At 47.4% G+C, this 12,929-nt stretch overlaps 1 protein-coding gene across 2 annotated transcripts in view; it reads right to left on the reverse strand.

The window, feature by feature from the left end:
• Positions 1–405: 405 nt before the first annotated feature.
• The window catches only part of YPEL2 (yippee like 2), a 30,132-nt gene continuing 17,608 nt past the window's right edge, over positions 406–12,929 (reverse strand). For both annotated transcript variants that reach the window (XM_015880936.3, XM_015880937.3), the window contains 3 exons: positions 6,807–6,850; positions 6,143–6,251; positions 406–4,817 (listed from right to left, as the gene is read on the reverse strand). In XM_015880936.3, coding sequence (XP_015736422.2) covers positions 4,728–4,817; positions 6,143–6,251; positions 6,807–6,850 — 243 coding nt within the window. In that variant the 3' untranslated portion in view covers positions 406–4,727. The remainder of the gene's footprint in view (positions 4,818–6,142; positions 6,252–6,806; positions 6,851–12,929) is intronic.

Here is a 12,929-nt window from a genome sequence, read left to right on the forward strand (position 1 = left end):
CCTGAAATCAAGAGCTGCTCCTGACCCAAATAGGGCTTCACTGGGGTTTCAGAGGGGTGGGCAGCGTGGATCAGGTCTCAGGGATCAGATGGGAGCACCAGCACCTGTAAGAGACAGCTCAGAAAGGAGTTACAGTGAGCACAGGATGGAGCAGCTCCCCGCCATCCACAGGGGCTGCTCCACAGCACAACCTGCACAGCACAGCTGAGGCAGGGGCTGCAGCTCCATGAGCACAGTCTTTGTGTGCTGAAGGGGTTTTGGTGCTGCAGCACTGACAGCACAGCAAGGAGCGCAGTCGGACTATTTCTGAGTTAAATGCACCACCTGCCCCACAGCCAACTTCCATCACCCTCAGTTTGCACACAGTACGGGAGGAGATGGGCGCAGCAACACAGAGCAGCAGCCTTAGTACTTGAAAAGTTTATTTTCTCAAATGAGCACCAACACATATTTGTAAATATGACAAACAATACGGCTCCCTCTAATACTGAAGAGCTATATACAGTGTACAAACACATGAAAAGGTGGAAACCAAGTACTGGAAAACAACCAATCGCGTTTATTACTGAAGCGAATGACCTGAAAGAATATGCTAAAAATAAAAAATAAAATTAAATTAAAATAAGATCAAAGAAATCAAAGTATACACAATTTGTAAACACGAGAGCATCGACAGACAGGCTGGTATTGGAAACACTGTCCTTTAGTTTTGTCAGCGGGGAAAGCATTCCCATTTCCTTACAAGAACAAAACAAAGGATAAATACAGTTCATAGCTATGAGAACAGCTTCTTGGTGATTGTACCACACAGTGCCATTCTGCTTGCATTAAATACGTCCGTTTCTCTTTTTGAATTCACTATGATCTCTTTGTTTCCCCTCTTTTAAACAGGATTCTTCAGCCTCTATGTGTAACATCATTGTTTCTGGGTGCTCGGTCCCCAAGGCCCGGCCCTGCTGAGAGCTGCAGCTCCCACCCAGCACAGTGCTGTCTGTGTGCTCACACACCAGGCAGGAAAACGCACGCAGAGAAAATCCTCACCACGAGAGCAACAAATTTCACCTGTAGGTTTTGTGAGTGGGTTGATTTTTGTTTTCCTGTCTGTCTTTAAATGATGTGTGCCAGCATCAGAGGATCACGGAGCGCGCAGCAGAGGTTCAGTGCTGGAAACAGCTCCTTGCTCAGCAATGCAGCCCAGCTGTGCACGCTGTTGGTCCGCTTTGGGATCAAACAGAGACCCAAGGAGATAAAAACAGAGAGTGGGGAGCAGGGCACAGGGACAGAAGGGAAAACAAAGGAACGAACTCTGCTGCCCGAGAGGTAAACTTGCGCTCTAGTTTGTTATGTAGCAGCCTGGTTGAAAAACAAAGAAAGGAAAAACAGAACAAAAGAAAAGAAAACCAGGACCTGTGTCCAAAGACTTCCTTCAGTTTCAAAAACAGCTCCTTACAAACCTCCAAGTGGTGATGCTGAGCTCACAGCCAATCTGTGCTCCTGCATCCAGAGCCATACACATCCCTGCCCAGCACTGCACAGGAATCACATCCACCCCCCCAGCCCCTGTATCCCCCCCAACCCCCATAGTCACAACCCCAGCAGGACAACATCCACGTGGGTGTTTGTATCCCTCTCAATGTATTTCCCAACCAATGCAGAAGGAAAGGGGATCATTTATAAATGATGAGAAAAGTGCTCGCGGGGAGGGGCTCCGAGAAAACGGCACCAAATATATTATTATTTTTAAATTAAATATTATTTACAAAAGCATACTTCACAAGATAACATGATTCTTTCTTTTTTTTCTTTTTCCTTCCTGCTTTGTATATATTACCATCTGGGTATTTATTACGGGGACGGGGATCTCACAGCAGATAATCCACCTGAGCACAGCAAATCTGGGACTCGGTGAAGGCTGAGCTTTGGGGCAGTGCAGGGTGATGGAAGCTCAGCTCACAGGGCTGAGGCTGCCCCACATTACAGCCCATGCTTCCCCAGGGGGCAGTTCTGGAGCCACCCACAGCCCCCAGCACAGGGTGCAGTCTTTGGTTACGCTGCTTTCCACGCCATGGGGCAGCTCGTGGATTACTCTGTACACGATGTGGGCTCCCACAGGCACACATTCATGTTTTCCTATTGGGACGTGAGGCCACATTCTGGGCAATGTAAATCTGTGGATGCTGATGAGACAAAGCCAATTAAAACCAGATTAAGATCTTGCCATATTCAGGCTTGGACTGGTTGCCATTAAAAGCGTAACCCCTGGGAACGGTTAAAAACAGCCTGATTGATGGAACATCATCCTTTCTTGTCCCAAATATAAGGATAAAAGCATTAGTATCTGGTATCTTATTTATAGGTGATACCAACTTAAAACCATGAGCCCACACAAGGTATTTTTCTCAATCTCATATTAACAGTTTGGGGTTATCCCTTACTTCTCCCCCCAAGGTACAAACAGATCCCTCTGAGGGCTGTGCATGTGGGAGACCAGGAGCTCTTTGAAGAATGCAAATTACTTCCCAGTAGGCAAAACCCAACCAATTGTCACAGATCAACAACCAAAGGACAGGACAATGGGACCAGGCCAGTGCCAACAAGCTGGTGGGTACTGCAGAGCTTGTGATGATTTTGACTGGGATTTTACTGCTTAAGGCAATGTGGATGATGGAAGCAGAGACAATCAGAAATGAAAGCTGAAGCAACCGCTACACAACCACAACAGAAAGGGTAAAGGCAGAAGCTATCTCCAAACAGGCTAGCCACAAAATGAGCCAATTCCACCCATTCCAGCAGCCTTCAGCTCACCTTCCCCTGCCAGGTGTAACAACGCGCTGTCACAAAATAGTGGTTCAAGAGAAAAGCAGCCTTTGCTTCGATGGCCCAGCAGGTTGGGGCTTCGGTCCAACACGTAAAGCCTACCCCAACCCATAAGCAGCATCTCTGCTCACATCTCCTTCATGAACAGCAAATGATTTTGTCACCAGCCCCTCCACGCTGGTCCCCAGCTCGTGGGATCTTGGGGTGGGGACAAGAGACAAGAGATTACAGCTCCAAAGCTTCGGTTTCATAAGGAGCTACAAACCCCTGTGCAATACTCTTTCTTTCTGGATTAAGAAAGATTTTCCCCCAGTGGATTAACCTACTTGAAAGAACTCCACAAACAAAAAGAAAATTCACTCAGAGAGATAACACTAATTCGGTCCAACAGTCTTTGAGCCATGCACCAGATAGCGGCTGGACTGCTGCAGAGCAAACTTCACATTGTTTTTTACATCTAGCGCAGCTCCCCGCTCACACACAGTGCTCCTTCCCCACCCATCACCTCGGGAAGGTCCACGCTCATCAGCCTGAAAAACTTCACAGCAAAGGACTTATCCTCTGCAGTCACAATAACCACATCCACCTCTCCCACTTAAATTCCAGAGCACAATTTCAGGGGTAGAGGGAGGATACTTTAGTTTCCTTTTTCCATCCCATCTCTCCTGTGCATCCAGCAGGCTTCTGGGAGTGGGAAAAAGGGGGGAAGGTTTGGGGGATACCTCATGGCTTGAAATATCCACCTGTGCAATACTGCTAAACTGTCACAGTTCCTCTGCTCCTTCCTCTCCCCCCCTTTCACATCATTTCTCTGAAAGGCTCCCAAAGCAGAGCTGATGGCTGGGGCATGGGACTGAAAGATATTCTAACAGCACTTTTCTACTTGTACTCATGAAGGCTTGGTAAAAAACCCCCAAGAACACCCAGGGGAGTAAAGAAAGTCAAAGGGTGCCCTACATTACTGAGTTTGTCTCCATCCTCTCCAACACAATTTCCTCTTTCTTGCTTAGCACCTGCCTTCTTTTTTTGTGGATTTTTTTTCCCCTGTTGTATCTTCTAAGCTTCAGTTCCAGCCTCCTTGTGCCTTAAGTGGTTTTTTCCTTCTCTCTGAAGGGCTCAAGTGTCAGGATTTGGTTTCTCCAGCTGTGAGGATGCTCCCACAGCTGTGTTCTGTTGGGATGTTTGGCCTACCTACCCTGAAACAGAGAGAAAAAGGAGAGGCAGGGAATCTCTCCAGCCTTCAGGTCTCCCCTTCCTCCCCTAGACAACAAGTTCATAAACAGCAAACAAAACACAGATCTGCGACTTGCAGGGAGAACTGGTTATGTCTTGTGCTCAGCCAGCGTAGACTGAAGCTCCACCAGCGGAGCAGCAGTTTTATGCTTCAGAGAGAACGCAGCCGTGAGGTATTTTTCTGTCCATTTAGACAAGTAGACAGTTTCAAGCCTTGGTTAACCAGGACTTAAAGGAGAAGTGCAGTATTACTCCCAGTGACCTCCCTCTGGGCCCACTCCCCACCCGCTATCACGTTCTCCTGCCCAAAACTCATGTCTTCCTCCTGCACCGAGACCTGCTGATAAAATGCCACCACAGAGCCAACTTCAGTTCATACGTAAGCATTCGTCAACATGGAATGGCTGTCGGGCATTCGGTGCATTCTCTTAGCCAACGCCAGAACAGAGAGAGAAGCAGCCAGGGTCAACTCACAAACAGATACAAAGCAAAGAGACAGAGAGACAGAAATTTAGAGGCCAGTCACCAATAAAGATGGAGAAGGGTGTGAAGATGCTCCCAGATTGCAGAGCCTCTAAATGCATGGAACCAAGCGTTCAGTCACTCTCTCACTCTTGGATATAATGTTCGGTTGGATGGCATTCTCTTACACACTGGTAGGGCTGGGCTCCCTCCGTTCAATCCCAGCCATTATCCTTGATCATGTGAGCTAGTTCAATGATGTATTTGCCTTCTTTATACTTCTGGCTGCTTTCAAAAGCATGTTCCTAAAAAGAGAAGAACGAATGCCATCAGTATGATATCTGAAGGTACGGTCGCACTGACAGAACCTGGAATGCTGGTCCAGGCCCCAGCCTGGCAAGGAGATCTGTCTGCTGGGTAGGACAGTCAAACTGCAGGAGCTCCTGAAGAGGTTCTGCAAAGATTGCATTTGGAATGATCTTAAACCTGATTCTAGTCATCTCCATAGGCTGAAAAGACACAACCAGCACCTTGTAAGCACGTGGCCTTAGGCAGGCTAATGGCAACTGCTCTGTGAACTATGCCTTAGGAACGATCACTGATGAAATCTGCCTCTTTCTGGAGCAGTCTGAGGATTTATTAAAATTAGGAATCCAGAGCTACTCCAGCAAAACTTGGCGCAAAGGCATTGCCTCTGGGAGTGAGTTGGGCTAACGGGCAGCTTCACTTGGAAGTGGAGCTGAGGGGCATCCTGGGAAGCACCCATTCTACATAGGTGGGATGAACAAAGCATGGGATCTCTAAGCAGGACGGACTCCACTTGCACATTCTGGTTGCATTTTCAAAGGCAGTTCAGCCCCATCTCAGGCTCACTGTTTGCACACACATCTGTGTCATGCATCAGAGAGGATGCTGTGCTTATGGAATTCTGTATTTAGTTTTACAGTAAACTCAATTTATGCACTTAGCGTTCTTCTCCATTTGTGAGATCCACGCTGTGTTTCTGCACGGATTCCCACCACATTCATTTTTGATGCTTTGCTTTTTATAGCCTTTTGACTGACTTTGAAGAATATTTCTGTCCAGAGGCCACAGATGCAATAGATGTTTTGTTCAGAGACTGGTCAGAATGTTCTGACAAACAAGAATGCTGCGTGCCTCCTGGAGCAGAAATTAGAACGTAGCATAAGCCTTTATTTGAAGATAATTGAATTTATGGAGCACGAGAGACAGCAAACAGATCAACTCATGTTCAATAGCATTTCTAGTAGGAAGGACACAGGATTAGCAATATATGAACCACTCTGTTATTCTGAGATGTTCTGGAAAAACAGAGCAAGCAAAACACAAAGTCTGGCTGAATTTTACATCACACCGAGGGACCCCCAACCAAAACTAAATCCACACACAATTCTTAGAAAGATGAAACATTGGTCACAAAGAGCTCACAGCCTGAACTCAACAAAAGACAGGAGGGAAAATGGAAATGCAGAATGGCTACAGAGCAAAATCCGCATTTCTGGTTCCCAAGTTGATGTTCTTTCCACCAGACCACGTTCTGCCACACAAACTTTCAGCAAGAGCTGCAGCAAAGACATCCATAGGAAAAACAAGCGATGCTGATACTCACATATTTCCAGCCCAGTGTGGTTTTGCAGTTTTCACAGTAAATGTCTGCAACCGCATGTAATCCTGTCAATAACACCCGCTCCTCTGCAGGGCCACAACCCACATTAACTCTGGAGAAAACGGAGAGAAGCTCCCTGTTAGTTCATCTTCCCACAGCAAGACCCTGCTGTGAAGCTGAGGGTACTGCAGTGTTTGAAAGCACAAGCAGGAAATTCAGCATACTGAGTACAAGTTTTGAGCAGAAGATCAATACCATTCCAGTACATCACACTAATTGTGCACTTGAGAAAGATCTTCATTTCCAAACTATGCCACGGCTCTACAAAAAAAAGTTTGCATGTAGATATTTCGTATTCTCTGCATTTATAAAGCCCTGACTCTCTGTCCAACTTCCCTCTCTGGGAAGAGATGAGTCACCTCTTAGCTCTGATTTCTCAAACTGATGATGAAAAAGCACACCTTTTCCTAGCTGCTTATCTGAAACTCGAACTTACAATCAAATGTGAATCAGTGCTATTTCCTGCCTTTCTCTGCCCATTTGCAGCAGGCTCACAAGTCTTGGGCAGAGGTTTTCTACAAGAAAACTTTGCTGCACTACTTGGTGAGAGTTTTCTTAAGTGCATCTTAAAGACATGCAAAGATAACATGCATGGAGTTCTACTCACACTGAATTGAAGAGGTATGCTCGTCCTTGGCTTCCTTGAAAGGACTGAAAGGCAAGAAAACAAAATTCAGTGTGGGTTGGTTGGCAGAAATATGGCTAAACCAGGAACTACTCCCAACACCTTAATTAATGACCACAGATGGTCAGTACTGCCCATTACCAGGGCCTGAGTTGTGCCTCCAGGTGGAAGAGGCACAAAGCCATCATCAGGCAACAAGCACTGATGGAGAGGCCCTGTCCTGGAAGGCAGCAGCTGCCTCAGGCTCCTCTGCCCACACAACAAGTTGCTGGCAGCCTCACCTGCTTTATCACCTGCTATCTCCAGCATCTACGTGCAGCGTGAGCCTATTTCCAAGAGTTCAGCTGTTCTCACTCTCATGGGCACATGCTGAACTGAACCAAGCCTGGAAGCTCTGCATAAGGTGCTGCACACACATCTGCTTTCATTCTATCTGGGCACATCCCCCCCTGCCCTGCATCTTCCAGGGCCTCGCTGCAAAACCAGGTGGTCTTAAAGAGCTGGCATGTGGCTGGGAGCCAGCAGGTAGCTCTGCTGTCCCATCGCACTGCCCAGAGCCTCACAGGCAGCAGCAGCTCGCACGCAGCAAGTTCTACCTGTGACGTTAATGCGCTCTGACAAGCACATGCTGAATTAAACATTTGGTGCTTATGAGCAAGAGCACAGGTGCTGTCTGAGCACAAGTTACCTTAGGAGACACCTCAGGGAATTCACGCATCAAGGACTGAGGAGCTGGTAAAGCTGAAGAAAAGCTTTTCAGGATCATTTAACCCTTTATCCAGGAACCTTGGGCTATGTAATGGTTTTCCTAAACCCTCAGCTTCTGCAGATGGAGTTCTGTATGACCAAGGATGGCCTCACAGAGAAGCAAAGTGAGAGCCACCCTAGGAGCAGTTAGTCCCATTTCCATCCACACCAGCAGCACTCACAGCTCCTGTCCTGACCAGCATAAGAGGTCACAATTCACTGAAGGAGCAATTTAAAACCACTTTGACAAGGAACAAGCCACTGCCAGGAAGAGTCCTGGAGGAGAAGCTGCTCTTCAGCTGAGTCTGGAGCCCCACGTTATTGCCACCTAGGGCACAGAAGAGTCACTTGGATGCAGAAGGGGTGGATGCCGGAGGCACATGGGTATCTCTTTCGCAGACAAAAGCAGTGCCCTGAGGAACGCCTCTTTTCTTAGGCAGGAATTAAATAGGACACATGGCTTGAGTATGTTTGTGTAATTGCATTTGTTAGAGAAGCTTCTTTCAATCTTTCTGCAGCCCTCAAGCCCCTTATTATTGTTGCTGTCAGCTGGCTGATACCCGCACACCAAGTAGGGCTGACCTGGCAGCTCCAAGGTGCAGGCAGCATTGTCTCAACACCCTGGGTGGGAAATGAGAACAGCACGAAGTTCATTGCTCCCCAGGGCAGGGGGACAGAGGCCAGACCCACACAACACCCCACCTTGCTGTCCTGAACAGCAGGGCCCTGGCAGCCCTCAGGCTGCGGATGGGTATGGGATGAAACATCAGGTCCCCCAGGCACATGTGTGCCATCAAAGCAGAATGAAAGCAGATGTAGCCTGCTAGCCATCCAGCCCTTCCAGTAAATACTTTTCCATAAACACCAAAGAGAGTAAGTTTGCCAATAAAAACAACCATGGGAGCAAAGTTTTTATTGGTACAGAAATAGGATTTTCCATTACTGCTGTGCAAATGCCTGTCTTTAATAAACAACAAAACCAAACCCACTGGCTCTGTGCCTGGGGCTCCCTGGGCACTCCCAGAGGACAGTGGCATCCCCAGAGATGATTTTCCTTACAGCTCAGCCAGGGCTCCAGGGCATCTGAGGTGGTCACCAAATAGAAGTCCCACAAATTACCTTCTGCCCAAGCAGGACCTCTCAGTGTGCCATCACGCAGCTCTCAGTGCTGCTGCCTGTCCTGATATCCACCCTCCAGCTAGACAAGGACTTGGCAAATCACATAAAAAGAAGTGAGGAAGGTCTGGCAGCCACCTCAAATTCACTAATGCTTTTGCTGTCCACAAGAGCAAACTGTCAGTATCTTTATAAAGGTACGTGGACAAGTTTCACCTGGGTGCTGTTGCAACCTCAGCATTTTCTGGAGATGTCCCTTCTCTGCTGGGGCTCCAGACAAAAATGGCACATGCTGTAATGGGCATTACAAAACCAGGAGAAGCTGATCTATTTATACACAACCAGATGTCCTTTTCTTTGTAGTGAGGTGACTGTTTTAAACACACACAGAAGATTTCTGCAACGTGCTTGGTGTTTGCTGGACAGTGAGGTCAGCAATAAGACCTGCATTCTATGCTGTATGTTTTCTCTGCGTAGATTTTCCAGGTATACATTGAAAAGTGTATCTCACACGCATATAAATCCAGACTTCACATTCTCTAAAGCAACAGCTCCTGGCATCACTTTTTAGCTGAAAGAAACGGAAAGGATTTTTGGTCGTTGTTTCCTGCTGAAAACCCAAGCACATATTTTTCTCTGCACTGCTAACGCTGAATGTCTGGCTGGAAACACATCTGTATATGCCAGCAATAAAGTGCTCCCTCTCTGTTCTCTGTGAGCCTTCTAAAAAACAAAACAAGCTTTTGTGATGTGCAGCACACAACAGCTTACTGCTCCTGACTGCTCACATCCTAAACCCTTTGCTGTTCCACTCAGCACAGTGGCACCCAAGAGCTGCAGGGCTGAGCACCCAGGTGGGAACACCTCCCAGCTGCTGAGCTGCCTCTTATTCCAGCAGGAGCTCCATGTGAAGATGCCTTTGGCAGCTGCTGTGGTTGAAGAAGCTCCTATCATTCAGTCTACAGACCCTCATTACAGCCCCTCAGCCACATTGATTCCACACAAGATCTGGGAAATCCTTATTTTTAAAAACAAATACCTCTTTTGTGCATGCAGGGATTAAAATATCCTTTTCTTGCTGTACTACAACACAGATCCAGCTGAAAGGACAATCACACAAACTGCCAAATAATCACAGTATGAAGGCAGAGAAAAGTCATTCTGAGCAAGGAGTTCTTAATCTAAATTTGCTGGCAGAGAACCACAGTGCAGAAGGAGAGCTCCAGCAAGAGGCAGAATGCAGGGCAGGAGCTGGGGCTTCACAGCAGATCGGATCTGCTGCAGAAGGAAGTGTAGTGTGGATCCAGCATCTAAAGTGGGAGCTCACTGTGGCAGGTACACACTGCTTGCCATGGCAGGGACAGACTCATCCTGCAGGATCCAGAGCTGCATCCATATAAATTCAATACCCACAACCTTGGGAGCTGTCATTTCAGTTCAGTTCATTTGCTATATTCTGACCTCAAGTGGAAGTGCTGACTGCACCGTTCTGTTCACACTGTCTGTGGTTCCTGGATAAGATGCTCAAGTCCTTCCAAGCCTTACTCAGTGCAGCTGCAGCCCTGGGAAACCCTGGCAAATGTGAGAAGGGCTGTGCCCCTCCACCTCCAGCTCTGCACTCGCACCTTCCTGTCCCTGGTGACCACTGGAAACAGAAGGAGATGTTCAGGTTCAATCAGCACAACCAGGGAACAGCACTGGTACTGAATGTGCCCACACCTACACAGCACAGCCCCATCCCTCTGTACCTACAGCTCCCTATTCACCATGCTTGCAGCCCACTCAGCAAACAGAGGACAGGATTAATGTCCCAAGTCTTTGTGACAGCTTTGACAATAGGCTGAGCACAAAAAGAGCTGGCTGGAATCATCTGGAAAACCAGGAAGCAGCTGCCAGGACTAAATGGCTCCATACCGCTGCCTGCTCTCTGCAGACTGCAGAGAGTGCTGCCCCTTACCTATGTCCAGCTGGCAGCCCTTTAGCAAACCAATAAAACAAAAATGAAAAGGTCCCAGGGAGGGAAAAAGGAACAGAGCGTGCCCCTGCAAGCTACCCCTGGGAGAGCTGCAAACAGTTCTCACTGCAGGCACACAGACAGGGCTGGAGACCACAGCCGGCCTGCAGCTCCAGGCACATTCAGGCTCTGAACAACTAAGGATGAGATTTCTGTTAGCATAAAACACAGTCTGAAGGGAGAGAAAACCTTTAACAGCCCAGGTGCAACATCCATCCAACTGGAGTGAGTTTGCCACAAAGCTGTGCTACAGGACACAGGCTCCTCGTGCCCAAAAAGAACATGTGGAAACCCAAGGAGCCCCATTACACCAAGAAAGCAACTTACACTCAGCAATTCCACTTCACTGTCCCTGGCACTAAACCCCAACTCCTCTCAGCTGCCGTCCCACCCAACAACCAACATCACACTGAAAGCTCTGCTTGAATGGCACCTCTCAAGCCCTATTATTTACAGCAAAAATGAATGGATTAAAAAAAACAACAAAGCTTGCTATGTGTTTACAGCAACCAGTACGCCTAGTAACAGCACTAGGTATAGGATGGCTCTAACAGGAGATCACTTGTGAGTCACTGTGTAGTGGAAAGAAATTGGACATGGAATAAGGAAGAGGCGCCGCAGCTCTGGGGGAGCACAAGCTCAGTGAGCCAACCCCCACAACCACCAGGCTGTGCAGGGTTCATTCATTGCACCCAGCTCACCCCACAAGGGACAGCTAATGATCTGATTTAATTGAGATTCAATTTTGTTCTGCTGATGCTGGATACGGACCCACGTCAAGGGAACAGCTTACGTTGTTCCACCTGGTGCACAGCCGTGCCCCTGCCCTGCTCCAGCTGCTCTCATGACTTCTCATTGAGCTTCAACACAGGCCCTTAATACTATTTAAAGCCCAAAGTCGATATGGAATTAGTGGACCAAACTCATCTCTGAAGTAAATTCAATTAATTCAGCACAGCCTTATTCCCCAGCAGCCTACACTGCTGTAGCACACTGAATAACTATTTATTGCTTCACCCTCAAAGCAGCAGCTTGCTACTGCCTGGCTGTGGAAAGGCTACACAGGCTGTGGGAAGGGAAGGGAGCAGCAGCTCAGAGATGGATGATGTCACTGCAATGGTTCTTCATGTTGATAGGAGATGTTATCAGCTCCTACCCTGCCAGTAGCAGTGCTCACTGAAGCCCTTCGTTCCCTCTGCAGACAGGAGCCTTCTTTAATTTTCTTTTTTTGAGATGCTTTCATCTTTTCATGTTTCTAGGAGATCAAGCTAAGAAAAACCAGCATTGTTCACAAGACTTCCAAAAGTGCTTGGGAACTGAGTGCTCTGCAGTGTACCACCGAGACTGCCCATTACCAGCAGTGGGGAGAGCAAGAGATTACCCTGCTTTGCAGTAATGAAAAAATCAGTATTTGAGACAAGTGAGCATTCTTTTTGCTTTTCTTTTTCCCCGTAGCACACAGATTTCCAATACCTATTTAAACCACCACACTGCTAAGCTAAAGCCAAAGTTCTGTAAAGCACCTCAACATTTAGAATCTATATGAAAACAGCTCTGCCTCATTCTCCCTCCACTGGGCTCCCAACATTACCCTGACAGCCCTAATACAACCTGAAGTCCCAACAGGTTACCATGAGCCCTGCGCATTTCAGTCTCCTTTAATAAGCCCTGGGCTTCTATAAACTGCTCGTAGCTCACAGACCTCAAAGGGAAATTTCAAAATGTGAATGCTAAATACACAAACAACAAAAGACAAATAAGTATACCAAATTTATTAGGCCTATATGACTTCACAGTATTTTGGGGCTTCTGCCACCTCTGGTGGCCTCAGGTCGCTGCTGGTGCACTTCAAAACTTGACACTGGAATTAAAAATGATGGGAATACAGAGAGAATGAAGCAGACAATCTTTGATTTCACATATAGGGAGGCACACTAAACCAAAGCAGCTCCATGAGACAAAAAGAGGGTTTATATGTGAGCTGAGCAGAGGGTGATGGACATGGGAGAAGACACACACAGTCCCATGGGAGCAGGGAGTGACTCCTACCACATTCCTGCACGACTCCCCTCTGTCAAAATAGAATCCCCAGCACTTCAGCCACCACCACCATCCACTCAATGCAACCCTTTATGGTTTGGTACAGAAGAAAGCAGCACTTTATTACTTAATGTGGAAAAACCTACAGGATGAGAACAAAGCCCAGCAGTTTCTTCCTGGATACAGAA

The sequence above is a fragment of the Coturnix japonica genome, chromosome 22 (genome assembly GCF_054131305.1).
Source record: "Coturnix japonica strain WE chromosome 22, WE-NBRP24, whole genome shotgun sequence".
NCBI classification, from domain to species: domain Eukaryota; kingdom Metazoa; phylum Chordata; class Aves; order Galliformes; family Phasianidae; genus Coturnix; species Coturnix japonica.